Here is a 23,665-nt window from a genome sequence, read left to right on the forward strand (position 1 = left end):
TTTAGAGTATCGCCCTAAGCAGTAAGTAATGCATTATGCGGAAGATTTTCTATCACCTTCTCAATACACTAACATGATAATATATATTGAGTCTGGATACAAGTAACACAATCTCATCCCTACAATACTCATTAAATGGAACAGCGTTCGAACAAAGGGAAAATTAATAATGAACATATACACAAAATCCCTTTGTGTAAGGATATTACAAAAAAGCATCGCAAAATGAACAATGGAAATTGATAAAATTCTGAATAGGCTTTTAAAGAACAAAGACTGAAGAGGTTTATTACTTGGGGCACAGAATATTATTATTATTTAATAGCCTTTTTTATCTATTTTGTGTGTGAAGGAAATGGATAGCAGTAAAATTATAACTTTGACTTGGAAAAAAAAAGAAATCATTTACTGAATGGGTCAGATCGTGCTATAATTGGTAAGAAGATTTCCTTTGTGTGTATTGGAACAACACAAAAGCCAAAGAAAAAAAGGCAAATTGGGCGCAATTTCACACAAAACCCCAAAAATAGGCTGGATAAAATTGTTGGCACCTTTCCAAAATTGCGGGTAAACAACTTTGTTTCAAGCATGTGATGCTTGTTCACACTCACCTGTGGCAAGTAACAGGCATGGACAATATGAAAATCACACCTGAAACCAGATAAAAAGGGGAGAAGATGACACAATCTTTGTATTGTGTGTTTGTGTGTGCCACACTAAGCATGGAGAACAGAAAGAGGAGAAGAGAACTGTCTGAGAACCAAAATTGTTGAACAATATCAACAATCTCAAGGTTAAAAGTTCATCTCCAGAGATCTTGATGTTCCTCTGTCCACGGTGCTCAACATAATCAAGAAGTTTACACCCCATGGCACTGTAGCTAATCTCCCTGGACGTGAACAGCAGAGAAAAATTGATGAAAGGTTGCAACGCAGGATAGTCTTTATGGTGGATAAGCAACCCCAATCAAGTTTCAAAGGAAATTCATGCTGTCCTGCAGGCTCAGGATGCATCAGTGTTAGCATGAACTATCGGTCGACATATCAATGAAATGAAACGCCATGGCAGGAGACCCAGGAGGACCTCAATGCTGACACAAAGACATAAAAAAGCTAGATTCCAGGTTGTCAAAATATACATGAGTAAGCCAAAATCCTTTTGGGAAAGCATCTCGTGGACAGATTAGACCAGTATAGAGCTTTTTGGTAAAGCACATCATTCTACTGTTTACCAAAAACAGAATGAGGCCTACAAAGAAAAGAACACAGTACCTACAGTACAGTCAAATATGATGGTGGTTCAAAAATGATTTGGGGTTGATTTGCTGCCTTTGGCACCAGTTGCCTTGACTGTGTGCAAGGCATCATGAATTGTGAAGATTACCAAAGGATTTTGGGTTGCAATGTTGTGCCCAGTGTCAGAAAGCTGAGTTTACACCTTAGGTCATGGGTCTTCCACCTGGACACTGACCCCAAACATACTTCAAGAAGCCCCCAGAAATGGATGGAAACAAACCGCTGGAGAGTTCTGAAGTGGCAGCAATGAGTCCGGATCTAAATCCCATTGACACCTGTAGAGAGATCTTAAAATTGCTGTTGGGAGAAGACGGCTTCAAATGTGAGAGACCTGGAGCAACCTGCAGAAGAAGAGTGGTCCAAAATTCCAGGCGAGAGGTGTAAGAAGCTTGTTGATGGTTATAGGAAGCGATTGATTGCAGATATTTATTCCAAAGGGGACAACCAAATATTAAGCTGAGGGTGCCAACAATTTTCTTCGCCCCATTTTTGGCGTTTTGTGTGGAATTATGTCCAAATTGCATTTTTTTCTCTGTTTTTGTGTTGTTCTAATACACACAAAGGAAATAAACATGTGTATAACAAAACATGTGTAATTGCAATAATTTTCTGGGAAAAATATTTCATTTTCTGGAACAATTTCAAGGGTGCCAACACTTTCAGCCATGACTGTATATGTTAAAGTCACTCTGACATTACTAAGGTTGTGATTGTGTTAAAGACTTGAAAAAGGGTGGATATTGTCCTAGAAGACTGCAAATTTGTGGGAATTTAAAAAGATTCACTAATTTCTACAAAGCACCAATTGATTTTAGTTGCTCTGTGTCGGTCCCAAGTGGTGAACCTGCTTTATGATGCTTTTATGGGTTAATATGGAAAAGGGTGCTCTATTTAAAATGAAGTTCTACCTTGTAGGAAATATCCCGCATCCACCAACCACTGCGAGTATGATCCATCTCCCAGTCACTTGCTAAGTGATTTCATGGGGCGCTTGCGCATAGTTTAATTCTTCCCTGAGGAAAGCTGGACTCGTACTCAAATTGAGCCCTGGCATTTAAAACCACACCGGCCCATGCTGCTCCAGTACACCCACTTCACAAGATAGGAAACTCTATTGCAAACATGACCCTGCCTGACATTGGAGGAAATCAAAATTTACTGTAGCTCAATTGTAATTCCAAAATACATGTTAAGCCTCTCTTCTCCTGAATACTGGATTATAGGACAAAATCCATTATTCCAAGGCCAATATCATCAATAATACCACTGTATAATGGTAAATACCATCTTACTGGTCATTACCAAACACGACCGTACCATAACCAATATTACCATCAATACTGCAATAGAAGAGTTAAATAATACAGACAAGCCATAACCAAATATTTCCATATTGCAGTACATCACTCATCTCAGCCCCTTTATACAGCCACATCATTCAGTATATCATTCTTATCAGCCCTTTTATACAAAGCCCCAACCTGTAATATATCACTTTTTTAGCCCCTCTATACACAGCCCCATCATGCAGTAGATCATTCCTCTCAGCCTTATCCTGCAATATACCATTCCTTTCAGCCCCCTGTATTTAGCACCATCCTGAATAATATCACACCTTTTACCCCTCTATATACAGCCCCATCCTACAGCATATCACTCTTTAAAGCCTCTGCTTGAAGACCATTGTTCCTCTCCAACCAATCATGCAGTATATGTATCCTTTCTGCCTAGCTATACACAACACATCTCCTACTTGCTAGCTGATATGCAAACCAGTGCTTCCTGGCATGAGATCTTCACTGTAATGATGTCTCTTACTTTCTGCTGGCCTACAGCCATAGAGCAGAAGCAGCTTGCGGATTGCCAGAGTAAGTTATGGAGCAGGGAGCTAATGACTCTCTTCTCTGCCTCCATTGTTAACAGTATCAGTGTCCAGCAGATGTCATGATAAGAGTTGCTGTCCAATTCAGTCCACCGGCCCACCTGGCATTTTCCAGAATTACTAGATGATCAGTCCGGCCTTGTCCATGAACATGGACAATGAAGCGAGGTGTGCTCTCCCTGACTTCATCGGAACATTGCACATGCCCAGGGATGCATAAAACTTCGCACATACATGAGATTTCAAGCAGTTCTGAAATCACTTTGCAAGTAAAGTGGATAATTTTTTGCGCCCAGTGAGGGCATTAAAATGTCTGAAGCCGGATGTTTTGGATGAAGTAAATACCAAGGATGGGAACAAAAGTTGTTTTTGCAAAATTGGAAACTATTAAGCTATCAATGGCATGATTCGGCTTTAAATCATAATGGAGGCTGTTTGGGAGACTTTGGAGGCCTAACATGTTTCCATTTAAGATAATAGTGGGGAAATGTATAATCAAAAGTTGCAATTAGAGTTATAGTATCTAGCTTTCTCCACGCAATGGACAATAATTTAGTTCACATCTTTAACCATGTATATAAATTTTCTAGTCAATGTAGAGTGACTTGTTAGCAACCTCACCCAGAATTCTTAGCACATGCCCTGCCAGTACCTCCCTCTGCTATATCCCTACAAAAATTGTGCACTTTAAAATATTTTTGCACCTTAGCATAATGTACATCAAGGGCCTCTAGTAGCTGTGGCCCCTTATGTAGAGCTGCCCACATCATCACCAGCAGGTGGAAACCTATATTACACAGACTCACTTTCATGGTGACTGGTCACTGCCAGGATCAGAAAAATGTTCGGTCATGGCAGTTTAAGGAATCTGTCAGAAGGTTCATGATACGTAATCTAAGAGCAGCATAATGTAGGGGCAGAGACCCTGATTCCAGCAATATATCACTTACTGTACTGCTTGGTGTAGTTTTGATAGCATCCCTGTTTTCTCTGTTGTAGAAGTAGCAGTGCTCAAATCCTGAGCTGTGTATAACACCGCCCACACCACTGATTGGAAGCTTTCTGTGTACACTGCGTTCAAGCTGCCAATCAGCGGTGAGGGCGGGGTAACACAGATTAGCTGGACTGCCTGGCACATGACAGCTAGTCCTGTAGTAATAATATCTTGCTGAAAAAACACTGATTGTATTGAAACAGCAGCACACAGCCTAGTAATTGACACATCCTTGGAATCAGGCTGTTCTTGCCCTATATTATACTGCTCTCAAATTAAATAGCAAAAACCTCTGGACAAATCTCCTTTAACTATCTCAGTGCCAAAATGAACCCTGATCACATAACTGGTTTGTATAGAATAAACCATTGCTTCGCATACTACATACGTTTGTAAAAAATGTTTTTTAATTCTTCCCTATGCAAAGGGATTTCAATAAAATCCAAATTTATTAAATTGGCCAACTTTAGAAGTTTATAAAAATCACTTGTAATAATGAATATGAAATATTTTTCATGTTTTCTCTAGAAAAGTTCAAAGACGACAGATGCAGATTCCAGAAGATGTTTATACTTCTCATTACTCTTGGATTTCTCATCGGGACAGCGGTGGGAGTTTACATCTTAGGTATTGTACAGAGATTTCTATTTCCTTTTGACTTAGCTAATTCTACTTTAAAGGAACATTAACTCTGTCTGCAGCTTATGGCAATGACACAGATGTGTAAATAATCCCGAAGATTCTCACAACTGTACATAAGTGATATAGAGTAACAATCATGGGGATAGATTTCCATAGACTTCTTAGTCCCATGGAAAGACTCTACAGTAAGCCTTCACATTATGCTGTAAGTACAGCACTCTTCTATCTCCATCAGTCCCATATTCAATGAATGGAGCAGAGCTGCGCATGTGCAACTATCACATCATTCACACTGGCTGCATCGGAGAGTACCCAGTGATCAACAATTTACCACCTATGCGGTAGATAGGTGATAACTTGCCACATTGTAAATAACCTTAAGGGCGCTTTCACACTGCGCTTTGTCCTATGTTCATTGGTCCCGTTGGGGCTTACATACAAACAACCGTCAAAACCGGATTCGGACGTAAGCGCTGACGGGGGCCATTGACGATAATGGTGTCAAGGGAGTCAACATGTGCCCTGTCGTGCATCCTTTGTGGGTGTATATGTCTATTGGAGGTGGACACTCAGATGCAGTCTACCACTTCTAAGCATCAGCCTCCAGTAGGCATATATGCCCAAAAATTATACATGTCAGAGCAGACGACTCATAATATCCTAGTCAATGGCCCCATCGGCGCATACACCCAAATCCCATTTTGTCCCTTGTTCAGACGTAAACCCTGACAGGACCACTGAATGTGGTGAAGAATGCAGTGTGAAATGAGCCTTAAAAGGAAATCTAATCGTAGGTTCATGCAGCCTGAACTATGGACAGCATTAATCAGAGTTCGGTTCTCTTTTTGCAGTCATACATGCTTCACTCTGAAACTCTGAAGTATTTCAGAGAAAATATACTTTTAAAAGCCGACTAGGGACATGCAACTGTCTAAGAGGCCAGTCCACGCTGCTTCTCCTCTCTTTTAGACCAGTGGTCCCCAATCTTTCTGACCTTGAGAGCCACATTCAGCTCTGAGAGAGGGTTTCGAGCCACATTAAGCTCTGAGACATGGTCGCAAGCCACATTCAGCTCTGAGAGAGGGTCGCGAGCCACATTCAACTCTTAGAGAGGGTTGCGAGCCACATTCAGCTGAGAGAGATGGTTGCGAGCCACATTCAGCTCTGAGAGATGGTCGCGAGCCACATTCAGCTCAGAGAGAGGGTTGCAAAACACATTCAGCTCTGAGAGAGGGTCGCGAGCCACATTCAGCTCTGAGAGAGGGTCACAAGCCACATTCAGCTCTGAGACATGGTCGCAAGCCACATTCAGCTCTGAGAGAGGGTCGCGAGCCACATTCAGCTCTGAGAGACTGTCGCAAGCCACATTCAGCTCAGAGAGAGGATCGCGAGCCACATTCAGCTCTGAGAGAGGGTCGCGAGCCACATTAAGCTCTGAGAGAGGGTCGCGAGCCACATTCAGCTCTGAGATATGGTTGTGAGCCACATTCAGCTCTGAGAGAGGGTCGTGAGCCACATTCAGCTCTGAGAGAGGAGCACGAGCCGCATCCAGGTCTGAGAGAGGGTCGCGAGCCACATTTAGCTCTGAGAGATGGTCGCGAGACACATTCAGCTCTGAGAGATGGTCACGAGTCACATTCAGCTCTAAGAGAGGGTTGCGAGCCACATTCAGCTCTGATAGATGGTCACGAGTCACATTCAGCTGTGAGAGAGGGTCACGAGCCACATTCAGCTCTGACAGATGGTCGTGAGCCACATTCAGCTCTGAGAGATGGTCGCGAGCCACATTCAGCTCTGAGAGAGGGTCGCGAGTCACATTCAGCTCTGAGAGAGGGTCGTGAGCCACATTCAGCTCTGAGAGAGAATCACGAGCCACATTCAACTCTGAGAGGGGAGCACGAGCCACATTTAGGTCTGAGAGAGGGTCGCGAGCCACATTCACCTCTGAGAGAGGGTGGCGAGCTACATTCAGCTCTGAGAGAGGGTTGCGAGCCACATTCAGTTCTGAGAGATGGTTGCGAGCCACATTCAGCTCTGAGAGATGGTCACGAGACACATCCAGCTCTGAGAGATGGTCGCGAGCCACATTCAGCTCTCACCCCCTCACAGTAGGTTCAACTGCAGCCCCCATTACGGGTATAATGATAACCAAAGCTTTTTCACAGCAATCACAACGAAGCAGAATACCAAGATCTGGGGGTTCCCACAATATTCAGTATTCTCTCATCAAGCACGCCAAGCACACTGTCACATCCAGCTCCAAGCACCTCCTCTGACAGGTAGTATCCGGTCTCCAGCGTAGCCATACTGAAATTATCTCTAACCCCCTAAGACCAGTATATGTGCATCCAGATCTGCTCTTCAGTGCAGGGCTACTCACAAAATTCACTATTTTGAGATGTGCACTTCATATTTGTTTGCTAGAGCTGGAACTAATGCACCAAGCTGGCAGACAGCCGCGAGCCACAATTCATGGGACCTCCCCAGCTACAGGTTGGGCACCACTGCTCTAGAGTGACAGCTCTATCCATATAAACACACATAAAAAAAAAAAACGGGAGTCTGAACTGAAACGTATATTAATGTGCATGCAAAATGTAAATGCATGTTCACATAAGGCCATTAGACAGAAAAAAAAACAAAGACAAAAGCAAAATACACTAATACCTAAAAGTAAATGGATAAATCGCACAGTGCATAGAAATAATGATTAATAATAAAGGGTATTTAGATAATATAAATTTTGATCAAATAATGTAAAAGCCAACCCGCACGTCACGGCAACCCTTATGGGACAGTCCTAACTCTAATATTAAAACCTTACCATTTGTCAAATGACATACATATGGATAAGGGCAGAGAGACTGAACCCTTAGTAGAAGCATGGACCTGAGAGGCAGAATGAACCTTTCAGCTCAGACAAAGTGCGTCCACACCCTTATATGTGCTAAAGCACATTAGACTACAATGAAAAAACCTGGGAGTCTGAACTGAAACGTATATTGATGTGCATGCAAAATGTAAATGCATGTTCACATAAGGCCATTAGACAGAAAAAAAAACAAAGACAAAATCAAAATACACTAATACCTAAAAGTAAATGGATACTCCCCAGCTACAGATTGGGCACCGCTGCTCTAGAGTGACAGCTTTATCCATATAAACACACATAAGGAGAGAACTGTCTGTTAAGAGCAGCGGGGAGAAGAAGCAGGGGACATGCCTCTTGGACTAGTCGTCCTAGTCCCATTGTCCCCAACTTGCAAAGTATATTTTTTCTGAAAAGTTGGAGCTCTTCAGGGTAAAACCTATACAAATGCAAAACGCAAGCAGACTCTGAATAGGCTGTCAGGTTCCTGCTGCATGTTCAGAACATGTCCCCTTCATATCTGTTCTAATTAGCCCAGATCTCGATGTGACCGGCAGTGTGCTGCCATTTCCAGTTTGCACAGTCAAGATTCCCTAAATTATTCATTTCTGCCCAGAAAACAGTCCATGTCAGAACTCCTTTGAGAGGTATTCCAGACTGAGCTGCATACGTGATGACTCAAACCACTATAATGAAAGAAATAAAAAGGACCATTATACTGCTAATATCCTCCCTTTGCAACATATGAACATGCACTAAAATTTTTGCAACTGAATTGCCGGTCGTCCTTTTTTTGCAAATTCACCAAAAACTGCTCTTACTAAAGTAGTTTTAAATTCAGCTTCTATCCTCGTAGGTCTCATGATGGCTAATTATACAGAATCATCTATTTCTGCCAATATCTATATGTTTAATTTAAAGACATGAAGAACCTTCTAACAGGCCCCAGTTGACGGCTTGATGTACCGCACTTAAATCAAATGACTAAAATGTGCAACTCTGCTAAAACGGCAAGTTAAAAATAAATAAGGGAAAAGTGCAATTACCAGCATCGAAAGACTCCAAACGTGCAGAAACTTGAGAAGGAGAGAAGTTACTGCTTAATGTTAAAAAATATCAAGGACCCCCCTCTGTGAATGCAACGGGGATCCATTATATCCCTGCATACGCAAAACTGAATCTGCTGACGATGATCATTTATTCCCAGCGGTAAATATAGTACAATTAATCTATAGATAAAGTAGTGGAGACCTGAATATACCCTAAAGTGGGACAACTGCCTAAAGAGGGGAAAAAAGTAACAGATAAATGAAAAAAAATTGTGTAAATAACGATGATCCCGGAGCACACAAAGAAGAAATTGTCTCTATGTGTTACAAGAGCTCAGCCATCCCCCCTCTCCTCTTCACTGTCCTCTGTGTGTGGCGGTAAGACAACTGACTGCAGCAGGAGCCTCCCCCCACTATCCTGTCTCCATTAGGATAAAAGTTGGCAAAGCTCTTTCCCTTTGGCAAGGAGAAGGGGCTTCAGATGCTAGAGATGGAACTCATTAGCAGGAGATTAACCCCTATGTTCTCTGCAAGATTTCTACAAGACTGTTTCAAGACCTTGCAGAAAATGTTGCAGACTAACAAACAGCGAGAACAGCTTTATTCCTCGTTTAATTTAAGCAATTATTTCTAGGTTTAGTGTTCGTTTAAGAATGAGTTCTTGATACTTAGTGAATATTTTGGGCAGGCTAGTTTAAGAAGCAAAAATTGATTTCCGCTTCTTATGACTTCTTTTATATCTGTCCAATATCACTTGCAGATATCAAACAAATATTTCAAACTTTTGGCTATTATAGGGGATTACCCTATCAAATATGAACTTTACTTACGCTCTCCAAGTAGCGTTGCTTCGGTCTTTGATAGTCAGCAGCAGTGATGCCATGTCTATGGTGCTGCAGCCAATCACTAAGCTCAGCATGTGGATGGCATGATCTGCTGAGCTAAGTGATTGGCTGCAGCAATATAGACGTGATGTCAATGCTGCAGCCAAACAACTGATCGTAGGACAGTGGCAGAGAGGCATCATTGGATCCTGGAAGGGTAATAAAAGCTCAGTTTGTTATTTTACACTGAGCCTATGGGCAAAAAAATCTTTAAAGGAACAACTAGAGATGATCGGATTTTAATCCGATTTCATGAAATTCAGGAAGGTCTGTATAAAAGCAGAGGCAGGGAATGCAGCAGCCTTTTAGAGTGATTTTAAGATAGTGAGAGGATTTCAGAGTGCACAGCTCAGATACAGGAAGAAAAAGGTTGTTGACTTTTTTTTTTTAAATGTGAATTTTTTCTTTCAATGAAGACATTTATCTGTACATGCCTGTGTTTGCACCCCTGTTTTATTACTATACTGCGGCCTGCTGTCACATTTACTTTCTAGGTGTACTTACCTACTGTATCTAGCATTTCTTGTTATTTCTTCTATGGCAGTAGTTGAATAACTGGGGTGGAAAATATTAACAAAAGTTACTTATAGTGTTGTACGAAATGGTAAATGAAAAGTGGCAATGAAAAAAGAAAAAGAGCATACAATGGCTACGAATGTGGGAGCAGAAGCACCATCATGACCACTGGCACCAGCTGTCCGGGCAGTAGCATTACTAAACATAGGTCACAGTTGGCCTCCTTTGCATCTGGCAAGTAGGGAGCAAGTGGAGGGTGTTATAGAATATATGGCATGTCACCCGTCTCAGTCACAACTGGGTGATGTTACCTCTGATAGCGACATTGTCAGTGTAACTCAGTGTTTTACACAAAATGGTCTGTCTGTTCTGAAATGACTAAGATGGATAATTTTTGACCTTTTTAAAATGTATTTATTATTTTTAAAGGCAGTTACCATTTGTTTCAGTAACACTATTGCCGGTGCCCCTGCTTAGTTCCCCTTCCCCTCCATGAAGGGGCACGGGCATATTCACCACCCTGGCCGTGCGGAGTAGTCCCCAGCATGCTCCCTGCCCCCATGTGTTGTGCGCGCCGCACTTCCTAGCAGCGCGCCTGCTCTTCTGCTCTTAAAGGGGCAACATGTGCACAAAGTAAAATGCCCCAAGCCAATGGCTGGGAGGCATTTAGTATCAAAGGCACCCACCCCAAGAGGGAGGTGCCGAAGCAACAAGTTTCATTAGTATGTTTGGTACAACTTGTGAGTTGCTAGGTCCCCTGGTCATGGTGTGGCCAGTGTTCTGAACCTGAGTCAATGGTCCTTGTGTGGCCAGTCCTGAATCTGTAGTCCCTGGTCCTTGCGTGGCCAGTCCTGAACCCATAGTCCCTGGTCCTTGCATGTCCAGTCCTGAACCAATAGTCCTTCGTCCTTGCATGGCCAGTCCTGAACCTGAACCCCTGGTCCCTGTGCTGCCAGTGCCTGAACCTCATCCCCCGGTCCGTGTGTAGCCAGTACCTGAGTCTATATCCGAGACCCATGTGTCTGAACATGTGACTATTCGAGTATTATGTATATCTGGACTGTCCTATCAGTCTCCGAATCAGCCCTGTCTAAGACTCCGTGTCAGCAACCGTTCTGCATTAGATCTTGAACCTATTGGTCTGAACTGAGCCCTATCCGTGTCTGCATACCTGACCCCTGGGGTCAGCATCTGCAGTAATGGGGACTGCCTAGGAGTGGTACCTGGCGACTCCACCATCAGGAGCTCCAGTGAAAACCAGGAAGCCACTTAGCTACTCCCCTTTCTAGGAAGCCTGACCCCATGGTGCATTGAGTCCACAAACCATGTGCACCACCTGCATGCGTAACAGTTTATAAGGTTAGGTCACTTTGACGTTACTGAGGCTGGTCAGCAGATTTTTGTTATGTAATCTGAAGACAGCATGAGTTAGAGGTAAAAACGCAAATTCAATGATGTGTCACTTGCCAAGCTGTGGGCTGTTGTTTATTTAGACTGAAAGTTTTATCACCTGGTGATTATCATTGCTGTGACTAGCTGGCACATGAGCACTTGTCCGACTTCACCCCCTACTGTGATAGACAGCTCACTGTTTATAGACAATGTACACACAGAGCCTGGTGTGGGCGGGTTGGCTTTCTCAGCTTTGCAATATTCTCGTCAAATCAATTTTTTTTTTTGCAAAATCCGTCGATCCTGGAGTATTCGGTTTTCAAAAGACTCAGCATGAAAACAAACTCATCAATAGTTTCTAATTTGAAGTACTGATTTAACGTGATGGGTAATTCAACTACGTTAATGCGAATGGTCAAGAAAATGCATAATTCGTTTTTTTCATTTGCTGTTCTTAGACAGCGGCTTTAGTGAAACATCCTGCAAAGATCTAGCAGCCCTATACGCCACGCTGCCAGGAGAATGAATGTATTCCTAATTATCTCTTTAGTGAATGATTTATGGCCACTATTACGTCTCATTTATAAGGATTTTAATAGCCAAAAGATAACCTTCATTAGGTTCGCACTTACAGATGAAAAGGTGTGATATATAACTCATGCAAATGGTCTCAGCGTATCTGTACACAATGGAAAGATGAATTTCTGTTAGCATTAGATTGTATCAGCGGATTATACCAGCAGCCTGGTATAACAGGACTTTATAAATTATACTTATTTTCTACATTTTAGAAAGTTTAGATGGCTATTCCACTTGTATAAAAATGCGATTTACAGGGTCATGGGCTGGATATGCTGCGAGAAAGGTATTAATGTTGCAATGATGGGGCTGTGGGAATTACACCCAAACATGTGTCTAAAACTCCTTCACAACTTATCTGTCTGCTCTCTCAGATGTTATGTAGCAAAATGTCACAAAATCAATAGAAATAAACCAGTGTGATTCAAAAGTAAGGAGAAAGATCGCATCCAGAAAATTTGCACAACCACCCTCTATGGATGTTAACGTTACTCACCTGTCACTGTTCCTGTGCCGTGATCAACCAGACGGTCCTATTTCTTCTCCTGTGCATTGTCCACCTGGGTCAATTAAACCCGGCTGAGAAGGCAGGACATTGCCTGAGTATTCAGGTAATTGGACTTCCTGCCGCTAATTTTCACAACCACTGCAAATTCAACTGTGCTATTAAATCATTGTGCTTCCAGCACTGTTACATCACTGCACTGCATTCATCCTCAATTACAAACCCATTCTGATGCACAAGTTCCTTAATGGTGAGTAAACTCTGCTACATCAATGTTCCAGCTCTGCTGCATTGAGTCTCTGTTGCAAACTCAGCTCTGCTGCACCAGTTGCTGAACACTGAGTCACCTCTGCTACATCTCTGTACAAGTTATTGTCATACCTGTGTTCTGTAGTCGGCTTCTCCACCCGCCAAGTCACAGCAGACACCTTTTCTCTGGGTGTTTAGGTTCATATATTCTGGCAGCAGTCTGTTTAGCATTACACAGGTGTTTCCGTTTGTCTGCCCTATCACCTTTCGGGTGCGGCTTTATGTTCTGTCCCCCTGCTGGTATTTCCTACTGGTGATAGTGTGGCACCCCAGAGGTCTAGTTACCACAGTAATAGAAATATTACGTCTGAGAGCAAGTGGGAGGTTTCTCTGGTCAGGAGCCCTAAGCATGCAACACCGCCCGCCCAGACCTGGGAGGGGAGGAATCTGCCCTTATAAACTGGGTCTGGGGCGGGATTAAGACAGTCAGAGCCTGGAGAGGGAAAGTGTCAGCAAGGAGCTCTGTAGGAGCAGGAGCGAGTGCCAGGGGCTGGAAGCTAGATAGCTCACCCTGGCTGAAGACATTAAGACCGGACACGGAGTCCGAGGCTGTGGGGACATCCAGGTCCAGCAGCAGAATCCAACCGGCAGGGGATTCCATGTCCTCTGGCCAGAGAAGCCCGGAGGCACGGTCACAAGCAAGGGACCAGCACCGCCATCGTGAAGCGGAGGCTAACAGAAAGCCCCAAGTCACCGGCCGTACGGGTGAGCACCACACGGTATACTCAGGGACGTGGGCTACTTCTACCCGCACACAGCAAGGTAGCCAGGAAAGAGTACAGATAGACGGTGAGGCCTACAACTCCACCTGGCCAGGGGAGATCCTGCTAGCTCTCAGACTGATCAGGCCTCTACTGCTAGCCAGTACTCCTGGGAGGGTCTGCTTTATAACATCAGTAAAGACCCTGAACTGCACTGCACGGACTCTGAGTTATTCCTGCTGCGCTCGTGCACCATCACTCCCATCATCCACACTAACTGCCCTGAGGCTATACTCCTCCCGTGGGGAGTCATCCCGTTCTTAGCTGCACACACAACACCGGCCTCGGCGGTCTGCCTTGCAGCGGCGGTCCCCACTGACCGCAATCCACGGGTGGCGTAGTCAGACTATTATCTCACTAATAAGACTGCCACTGAATTGACCACCCTGGGCACGGACCGGGTCAGCGCCACGGAGACTACAACCCCCAGCGATCCAGCTCCGGGTATTCCCTGCACAACACAGGCCCAGGGGGCGCGTTAACTTTGGCGTAGTAGGCAGGATTCAAACCAACCCGCCCCAACGGGTATTGCGTGCCTGAAAAAAGACTTTTGCACTTACCTGAGAGAAGTTTCCCGCCGTCCGGAGTCGTTTCCCGCCATCGAACGCCATCTTGGGTCGTTTCCCGCCATCTTCTGTCGTCTTCCCGCCATCCGCGGCCGCTTCCCGCCATCGGACGCCATCTTCGGGATGCCGGCCGGGAAGAAGAGGGGCGTGGACGCCGAAAGCGGGTGAGATCCGAAGCTCCGCCCTACGCGCTGACGCTGCGCAAGGTCCTGGAAGGGAGAGGGAGCGACGCTGACGTCACAGGAGCGCGACGCAAGGTCCTCAACCCCGACGATCGACTGCGGAGCCGCGGACTACGGAAGAGGATCATCGCAAGGTAGGCCACGGTCCACTAGGGGGGAAGGAGGATGTCGGATACAGAAGGAAGCTCCACCGCCACAGCTGCCGCCAGCGCAACCGCTGCTGCGGTCATGCCATTCACCATGCCCTATATCCCGGGGGGAACCTGGCTACCCCAGTACTCAGGGGAATCACATACCCTAAGTGACTTTAGGGAAAGACTGGATAGCCTCTTCCAGGTATACCCCCTCACGGAAGAGCAAAAAGTGAGCATCCTGGTGGCCCAGTTAATCGGGGCAGCCCAAAGGGAAGTAAAGTCCTGGCCACCTAGAAAGAAGAGGACTGTCAGAGAAATACTAGCCCGGCTGAAAGACACATTTGATACCCGAACCTCAGCCGAAATAAAGCTCAGATTTTACGGGTGCAAACAACGGGCACACGAAAGTATAAGAGACTATGCTCTAAACCTACAAGAGGCCCTGAGAGCCATTAAGCAGGCAGACCCTGACAGCGTGGGGAATGAAGACAAGCTGTTGACCGAACAATTTATTGAGGGTCTACTGTGCAATGCCAACCGAACCCAGTTGCGGGCAATGGCCTTACAGGACCCTGACCTGGATTTTGCACAGTTCAAGGACAGAGCCATCCGGGTGCTCCGAGAACCGGCACCAGGTGGCGCTGTGACTAACAGGCGCCCTGCTATCACTTATCACCAGGACGCGGCGCCCTTGTCTGTGCCTGTGGGAGCTGATGCGCAGGCTTTGAACAATAACCCGGCTACAGACCTGCACCATCAGGTCCAAGAGCTGACTAAAAGCGTTGCCGCGCTAACCAGAACTGTGCAGTCTTTACAGGTCTCTTCTCCAGGAAAGATCCAGCTGGCATCCGGACCGGAGACCGTCCCGTGGCGCCAACTGAGGAGGACCCAGCGACCGATACAACGAGGACGGACAACCCATCTGCCGCCGCTGCAATCAACCCGGACATATGGCAAGGTACTGTCATTTAAAGGGGAACAACCTGGGGTAGAGGGCCAACCCCCAGGCATAAGATCATCAGGCCCATCGAACTGGCATGATAAATACGTAGGGGGACGTCCGGTCTTGCCTGTGGTACTGGATGGCATTCCTAGGAGTGCCCTACTAGACACTGGGTCGCAGGTGACTACCATACCGTACGTGCTCTTCAAGCGGTACTGGAATGACTCGGACATAACCCGCTACCCAGATGACAACCTGAGCATTATCGCCAGCAATGGTCAGCCCGTGCCACAGATAGGATTTAAAGAGGTGACCATCAAGGTCGGTAAGGTTGAACTGCCGGCACAAGGACTGATCATTGTGGACATTGACCGTCGCGAGAGTCACCCAAAAATAACCCTAGGTATTAACGTAATCGAAAACTGTCTTGCAGAGGTGATTCTTATTTTTGCAACAGGTTGCCAAGAACGCCAGTTCCAGCCAGCAGCGTGTCCTCCAAAAAGAGATCCAGGCACTGATGAAACAGCAACAGGTGGAACTATCTGATGGTGAGATTGGTAGCGTGAGAATGTGTGACCCGTTCCCTATTGCCATGCCCCCGAAAAGTGAGATGATGATTTGGTGCCGGGCAGCTATTGGTCTAAGAGGTAGAGACTACCAAGCAATGGTAGAATCCGTCTACTCAGACAGTAGGCCCACCATTTTGACAGCACGGGGGGTAGTCGATGTACGCCATGGGAGGGTGCCCGTCCGCATCAGAAATATCGGGGAGAGAGAAGTATACCTGCCCCGGTATGCCACGCTAGCCAAATTGTTCACCATCAACCAGAACTCTGTACAGGCAATGGAACCCTTGCCTCCATCTCAACCAGAGGAAGGTAACGGCTCTAAGAAACCAATGGAGGACTGGTGTCAGCAACTGCATTTGGGTACTGACTCCACTCCCTCACACCAAAAACAGGGAGTCTATCGGGTGGTTCAAGAGTACGAGAGAGTGTTTAGTAAACACCCGCTGGACTTCGGGCGAGTAAAGGGGGTAGAACATCACATCCCCACGGGAGACCATCCTCCCATAAAGGAGAGATACCGACCCGTACCCCCTGCACACTATCAATACGCCAAGGGGATGCTAAAAGACATGAAGGAGGTTGGGGTAATTAGGGACAGCTGTAGCCTCTGGGCAGCTCCACTAGTCCTAGTGAAAAAGAAAGACAACACCATGAGAATGTGTGTAGACTACAGGAAGGTCAACCGTATCACACACAAAGATGCGTACCCGTTACCAAGGATAGAAGAGTCCTTAGCTGCAATAAAATCTGCTAACTTCTTCTCTACTTTGGATCTCACTAGCGGGTACTGGCAGGTTCCTGTAGCAGAGGCGGACCGGGAGAAGACCGCATTCACCACCCCGATGGGACTCAGCGAATTTAACTGTATGCCGTTCGGTCTCTGCAACGCACCAGGAACCTTCCAACGGTTGATGGAATGCTGTCTGGGACACCGGAACTTCGAGACGGTCCTATTATACCTGGACGATGTCATCGTCTATTCCAAGACCTATGAGGACCATCTGGAACACCTGGCAGAAGTGTTTGAAGCCCTGGCAAACTATGGCCTAAAGGTAAAACCCTCAAAGTGTCATCTACTGAAGCCAAAGGTACAGTACCTGGGACACGTGGTGAGTGCTGACGGAGTAGCCCCCGACCCTGACAAGATCACCGTGATTAAGGACTGGCCAAGATCATCCAGCATAAAGGAAGTGCGGCAGTTCCTCGGGTTGGTAGGCTACTACCGAAGATTCATTCCCGGTTTTACCAAGAAGGCAGCTCCTATGCAGGACCTCCTGATAGGCCAGTCCAGGAAGGCCAAAAACCAGAAGCCACCCTTCAGATGGGAAAAGCTGGAAGAGGAGTCATTCCACCAGCTGAAGATGGCCCTCATGGGGGATGAAATCCTGGCGTACCCTGATTGCAGCCAGCCCTTTATCCTCCACACGGACGCAAGCAACATCGGGCTAGGAGCCGTACTGTCCCAGATCCAGCAGGGGAGAGAACGGGTAATTGCTTACGCCAGCCGAAAACTGCGACCCACGGAAAGAAATCCTGAGAATTACAGCTCGTTCAAGCTAGAGTTCCTGGCAGTGGTGTGGGCGGTAACCGAACGTTTTAAGCATTACCTTGCCTCTTCTAGGTTCACCGTGTACACGGACAACAACCCGTTGACACACCTGGACACTGCAAGACTGGGTGCCCAGGAGCAGAGATGGATGGCCCGCCAGTCCAATTATGAGTTCACAATCAAATACCGGGCAGGACGCTCCAATACTAACGCGGACGCCCTGTCCAGGATGCCAAACCTACCGGATGGAGGGGAAGATCCAGAAGAACTGGAAGAGGTCGAACTTCCTGCGTTCCACCGTCATGGGATTACCCAGTATTCCCACCGTGTGAGGGGCCAGCGATCCGCTACATTCAACCCCTTACCCCACTACAACTGGGCGGAGACGCAAGACAGTGACCCCGCAGTCCGTCTGGTGAAGGAGATGCTGACCCAGGCTGACGCCCGCCTGGACCCAGACGCTCAGGAAGAGACTAAGCAACTGTGGACGGAAAAAAGCAGACTGTTTCTCTACAAGGAGAAGTTGTGCCGCAGAATGGTCAATTCCCGGACTCATGAACTGACCTGGCAGGTTGTGGTACCGAGACGGGACGCAGCTATGGTGCTGGAGGCCTACCACAATGGGGCAGGGCACTTCGGATGGAAGAAGCTGGAGTTCCTGCTGCGTGAACGGTTCTACTGGATAGGTATGAGAGGAGCCATTGAGAGATGGTGTAGACACTGTGGCCCGTGCAATCTAAGAAGGAGGGACCGTGCCAGCCAGAGGACTCCCCTGCAGCTCATCCTCACCAGGCAGCCGCTGGAACTGGTCACTCTGGACCATGTTAAACTGGCTCCAAGCAGAAGCGGGTATGTCTACTCCATAACCATCGTGGATCACTACTCCCGGTTACTGGTGGTGGTCCCTGTCAAAGACTTGACGGCTCAGACAGCAGCCAGAGCCTTCCAGCTGCACTTCTGCCGCCCACACGGGTACCCGGACCAAGTGCTGACGGACCAAGGACCAGCCTTCGAAGCGGAGGTCTTCCAGGAGTTCTGCGACCTGTATGGCTGCAAGAAGATAAGAACAACGCCCTATCACCCCCAAACCAATGGACTCTGCGAGAAGATGAACCAGGTGGTGATAGATCTGCTAAAAACATTGCCCCTGGAAGAACGCAGTCTGTGGCCTGAGAAACTGTCCGATCTGGTGGACCTGTATAACCACATCCCGGTAGGTTCCACCAACTGTACCCCGGCTTACCTAATGCAAGCAAGACCAGGTAAGCTGACTGTTGACCTGGATATGGGAGTCCTGACACCCGAGGACACCTCGCCAGAGGCAGACTGGGATACAGAACGGCAGCAGCAGTACCGGAAAGTACAGGAGAGCGTTGAGCGAAGTCTCTGTCAATCAAGAGAAAGGCAGGAGAGGACTTATAACCAACATGCTCCCGCTGTTCCCCTGGTACCTGGAGAGCAGGTCTTGAAAAGAAAAAGGCGGCTCCATAAGTTGGACGACCAGTGGGAAAAGGACCCGTACACCGTACTGCCCTCAAGCCACAATAATCCAAAGGTGTACGTCATCAGCAAGGATGGAGGAGAGACCACAGCCACTGTCTCCAGAGACCACCTGAAAAAGTGCGCCGAGAAGTTGCAAAGCACGGATGAAGATCAGGAAGACCCTCAACCCGTAGAGGAAAAGGAGGAAATAATAAGCACCGTATTCGGAGACTTTCCCCAGTCCTGGACACAAGTAAACAACGCTATCGTGGTGCCAGTCCTCACATTTCTCCAGCCAGCCCCTCAAGTGCCTACAGAAGATCAGGTAGAGCTGGAAGAGCAGCCGGCCCAGAAGGCAGAAGAGTCCACACCAGCAGCGCAGGAGGATCAACCCTCTGCTAGTAGTGAGCCTGCCTTGCCCCTAGTGAGCCAAAGAGTACGCAGACAGCTGCCCAGCTTACCCATAACACCTCCTACACCCTGTAGTGCAGGACCAGTTAGTGAGCTCATAGGTCCACTAGAGTCACTAAAGGTCAGATGCCCGCTCGCTGGAGAATATAAAGTAATGCACTTTAAATTTACCTGTTTCTTGAAGATGTTTACGGTTTTTGTTGTTGCCTGTTATTAATTATGTTTCTCAGTTACCCTGCAGATTTTTATGGACTAACAGGTTATGGACGCTGGATAACCGGAACAAACTTGTAGATAGTTGCACATTGTGCCTCTTGCGAAGACGGCCGCGGAAGAGAAAACCTGTCTGGCGTGGCCTCCTTGCGGCCCAAAGTGGCTAGCTTCAGCCTTGAAGCCACGCCCAAGGCCAACGCAAGGGGTTTTCTTTGGACAGGTCCCCTACCTCGCTTAAAACTTCACCATGGGTGATATGGATACGCGGTTACGGAAACGCCGTGACCACAAAATGTACTTTTTCATGTTGTCTTGTTATTGTTATACCCTGTATTTATGTTTCTTTAAAAATATGTTTAGTCCCGGAGTACTAAATTTTACTAGGGGGGAATGTGGCACCCCAGGGGTCTAGTTACCACAGTAATAGAAATATTACATCTGAGAGCAAGTGGGAGGTTTCTCTGGTCAGGAGCCCTAAGCATGCAGACCTGGGAGGGGAGGAATCTGCCCTTATAAACTGGGTCTGGGGCGGGATTAAGACAGTCAGAGCCTGGAGAGGGAAAGTGTCAGCAAGGAGCTTTGTAGGAGCAGGAGTGAGTGCCAGGGGCTGGAAGCTAGATAGCTCGCCCTGGCTGAAGACATTAAGACCAGACACGGAGTCCGAGGCTGTGGGGACAACCAGGTCCAGCAGCAGAATCCAACCGGCAGGGGATTCCATGTCCTCTGGCCAGAGAAGCCCGGAGGCACGGTCACAAGCAAGGGACCAGCACCGCCATCGTGAAGCGGAGGCTAACAGAAGGCCCCAAGTCACCGGCTGTACGGGTGAGCACCACACGGTATACTCAGGGACGTGGGCTACTTCTACCCGCACACAGCAAGGTAGCCAGGAAAGAGTACAGATAGACGGGGAGGCCTACAACTCCACCTGGCCAGGGGAGATCCTGCTAGCTCTCAGACTGACCAGGCCTCTACTGCTAGCCAGTACTCCTGGGAGGGTCTGCTTTATAACATCAGTAAAGACCCTGAACTGCACTGCACGGACTCTGAGTTATTCCTGCTGCGCTCGTGCACCATCACTCCCATCATCCACACTAACTGCCCTGAGGCTATACTCCTCCCGTAGGGAGTCATCCCGTTCTTAGCTGCACACACAACACCGGCCTCAGCAGTCTGCCTTGCAGCGGGGGTCCCCACTGACCGCAATCCACGGGTGGCGTAGTCGGACTATTATCTCACTAATAAGACTGCCACTGAATTGACCACCCTGGGCATGGACCGGGTCAGCGCCACGGAGACTACAACCCCCAGCGATCCGGCTCCGGGTATTCCCTGCACAACACAGGCCCAGGGGGCGCGTCAATAGTTTCTTTTAGATATTCAGCCATTCTGCTATAGCTTATAGCCAGTGAGTGATATTCCAGCTAGGGTTTATCTCTTTGCTGTTTCTGTTCTTTACTTTGCACCTATGTTCTGTTTCTTTTCAGGAAGTTGGCAGCTTATGATCTAACACTACGTACTTTATACTGTATTTTTTATTTCATGGTTTACGGTGCTCACTCGAGAATCTTTCCTTTTTTCAGCACACAGTACCCTTTGTAGGTAATTTACACTCTGCTCTGCCCACCGGTTCTTTTGGAGGGATGTGAAGCGCTCGACTGCTTTTGAGGCAGCATAGGTCCGAGTTGCCATCAGGGCCGGCGTCAGCACCCGGTGCACCCAGGCAAGTGCCGGGGCCCTGAGCAGGTGGGGGGGCCCACTCATCGTCGGGGGGCCCACTCATCGTCGGGCACCCGGGCGCGCTATGTGACCAGTAAGCGGTGCGGTGCCGGTGTCAGCGCCCGCTCCCCCCCCACTTGCTCAGGGCCCTGGCAAAATACTTACCTCTCCCCGTGCCTCCACAGCAGCTCTGGTCTCTTCCGCGGCTGCTGCACTGTGACTAGTGTTGAGCCACCCCCGTAGTGTTCGAGTTCGGTTCGGTTCGTCGAACACCCGTGTGTTCGCCGAACTGTTCGTCGAACACCTTCGAACACCATTAAAACCAATGGCAGGCAAACAAAAACACATAGAAACACATAGAAAACACCTTCAAAGGTGTCCAAAAGCTGACAAACTGCTCAGAAGACATAACTAACACATGGAAAAGTGACAAGTACATATCGTCATGCGAAAAGAAAAGAGGTGGAGGAGTAAAAGGAGGGGGAGACACAGATATAGGCATGTCATGCCCTTCTAAAATCCAAAAAGTGAGAAGCCGACACGGCCAGTCCGTTCCTGCCCGTGCCACCTCCGTGTCGCCGGGTTTGTGCCAGAGCCGCGGTGGACCCTGATGGCCAGCCACCCTCTCCCAATACTGGTGCCTGTCGCTGGTGGGTCGAGCGAGCCCCCCTGTGGTGGAGGCAGGTCGAAGCTTTTTAATTTAAATTGTCTCTCTAATTTGAATGAATACACTTTAAATCCTTTTACAAGGATCTATTGGAGGGCAAGTCTCATGCCAGCAGCCGCGTAATTCCAGCTCCAGTAGCGTCCACTAAAGCTGCTGCAGTTAAAAAGCTTTTATAAGGATCGAGCTCGGCGGTCCACCGCAAGGCGTCCTACCGCCAGTCCAGCCCCTATGCCTTGGGGTGCCTCCTGATGCTCTTCACTGAGCATCCCGGGGTACCGAAGCATTTCCTTTGAAAAAATTAAGTGTCCAAACTACAGGTGGTGTAGCTTGCTTAACAGCTGGGATAATCCGCTGACTAGCAGACACTGCTACTAGGCACAAAGTATTTCCTGGGCTAGATGCAGTTAAAAATTTGTAATTAGATACTCTCGTTGGATGCTGAGAAAGCATTCCATAGAGTCTCCTGGCACGCCATATATTATTCTCTTAAAAAGCTTGGGGTAGGGGTCTAGGGGACCCTTTTATAGCCAAAATCACAGCCCTGTATCGCAATACGTCACCTAGGCTGAAGATAAATGGAACTGTAGCACCCCGAGGGCTCGGTTGCTACAGAGGTATTGCACCTCACCCAGAGGTGTGATATCTCACTCTCAGGTAAGGATGGAGTGTGGATCAGGACCCCGACACCTGCATGCATTACATAACATTGCCGTGGGGCAGGGCGACCAATATGCTCCTGAGATGGGCACGGTAGTCCCTGTCCCTGGCTGGAGTGGGGGGAGGGAACACTGAGGAAGGGGAACGCTGTAGTGCAGGAGCAGGGAGGAAGCAGTTCCTGGGTGCATTGAGAAGGAAGTATAAAAGATGAGCACCATCTTAGTTCAGTGCAGAGAAGTCTGTGCAGAAGTGAAGGGGAGCAGGGGCTCTGCATGAGCTCTGCTCCGGAGGCGGGCCTAGTAACAGAGGCCCAAGCATGGAAGAGGGAGAAGGAAGGAAGAGGAGCGGAGAAGGCTCCAGGAACGAGGAACGAAGGGATCCCAGGGGTGCGGACGGGCGAGTCGCCACCGCACGCCCGAATCCACCTGCGTGGAGGGGTCAGGCCAAAGGGGGAGACCGGTCCCCGAAACTAGTGGAGGCGGGAAACGACCCTCAGCTACAAACCGGAGGCTGTGACATTTTATGTGGCGCAGCCCCTCGCTACACCCGCTAGGAAGGCACCACATAGGGTCAGGGAAACTGGCGCCAAGTTTACCAAAAGAGGCCCGAGGCAGCCGGACAGAAGCGTTGGTAAGAAAGGCCAGACAAAGGACACACAAAGGGGGTCCTGTGAAGCGCTCCAAAGTTATCTGGGAGTTGTCTGAGCCCCTCACCTGGTGAGCACAGTACGACGTGGGCAGTCGTTACCTGCAGAAGTGGTCTGGATAATAAGAACTGTGAGTAAAGGCCCTGGACTTCATCACTGACTCCGTGTCGTTACTGCTGCTGCCCTGCACCATTACCCCCATCCCCCGCATACACTGCCCTGAGGCTATACTCCTCCCGTGGGAGTTATACTA

At 47.7% G+C, this 23,665-nt stretch overlaps 1 protein-coding gene across 1 annotated transcript in view; it reads left to right on the forward strand.

The window, feature by feature from the left end:
* TMPRSS5 (transmembrane serine protease 5) overlaps nucleotides 1-23,665 on the forward strand; it is a 223,795-nt gene that overhangs the window by 65,974 nt on the left and 134,156 nt on the right. Inside the window, exon 3 of the mRNA XM_073655271.1 lies at nucleotides 4,700-4,798. Coding sequence (XP_073511372.1) covers nucleotides 4,700-4,798 — 99 coding nt within the window. The remainder of the gene's footprint in view (nucleotides 1-4,699; nucleotides 4,799-23,665) is intronic.

This window comes from Phyllobates terribilis, unplaced genomic scaffold, assembly GCF_046119375.1.
Source record: "Phyllobates terribilis strain yellow unplaced genomic scaffold, ASM4611937v1 Scaffold_12__6_contigs__length_324123572, whole genome shotgun sequence".
NCBI classification, from domain to species: domain Eukaryota; kingdom Metazoa; phylum Chordata; class Amphibia; order Anura; family Dendrobatidae; genus Phyllobates; species Phyllobates terribilis.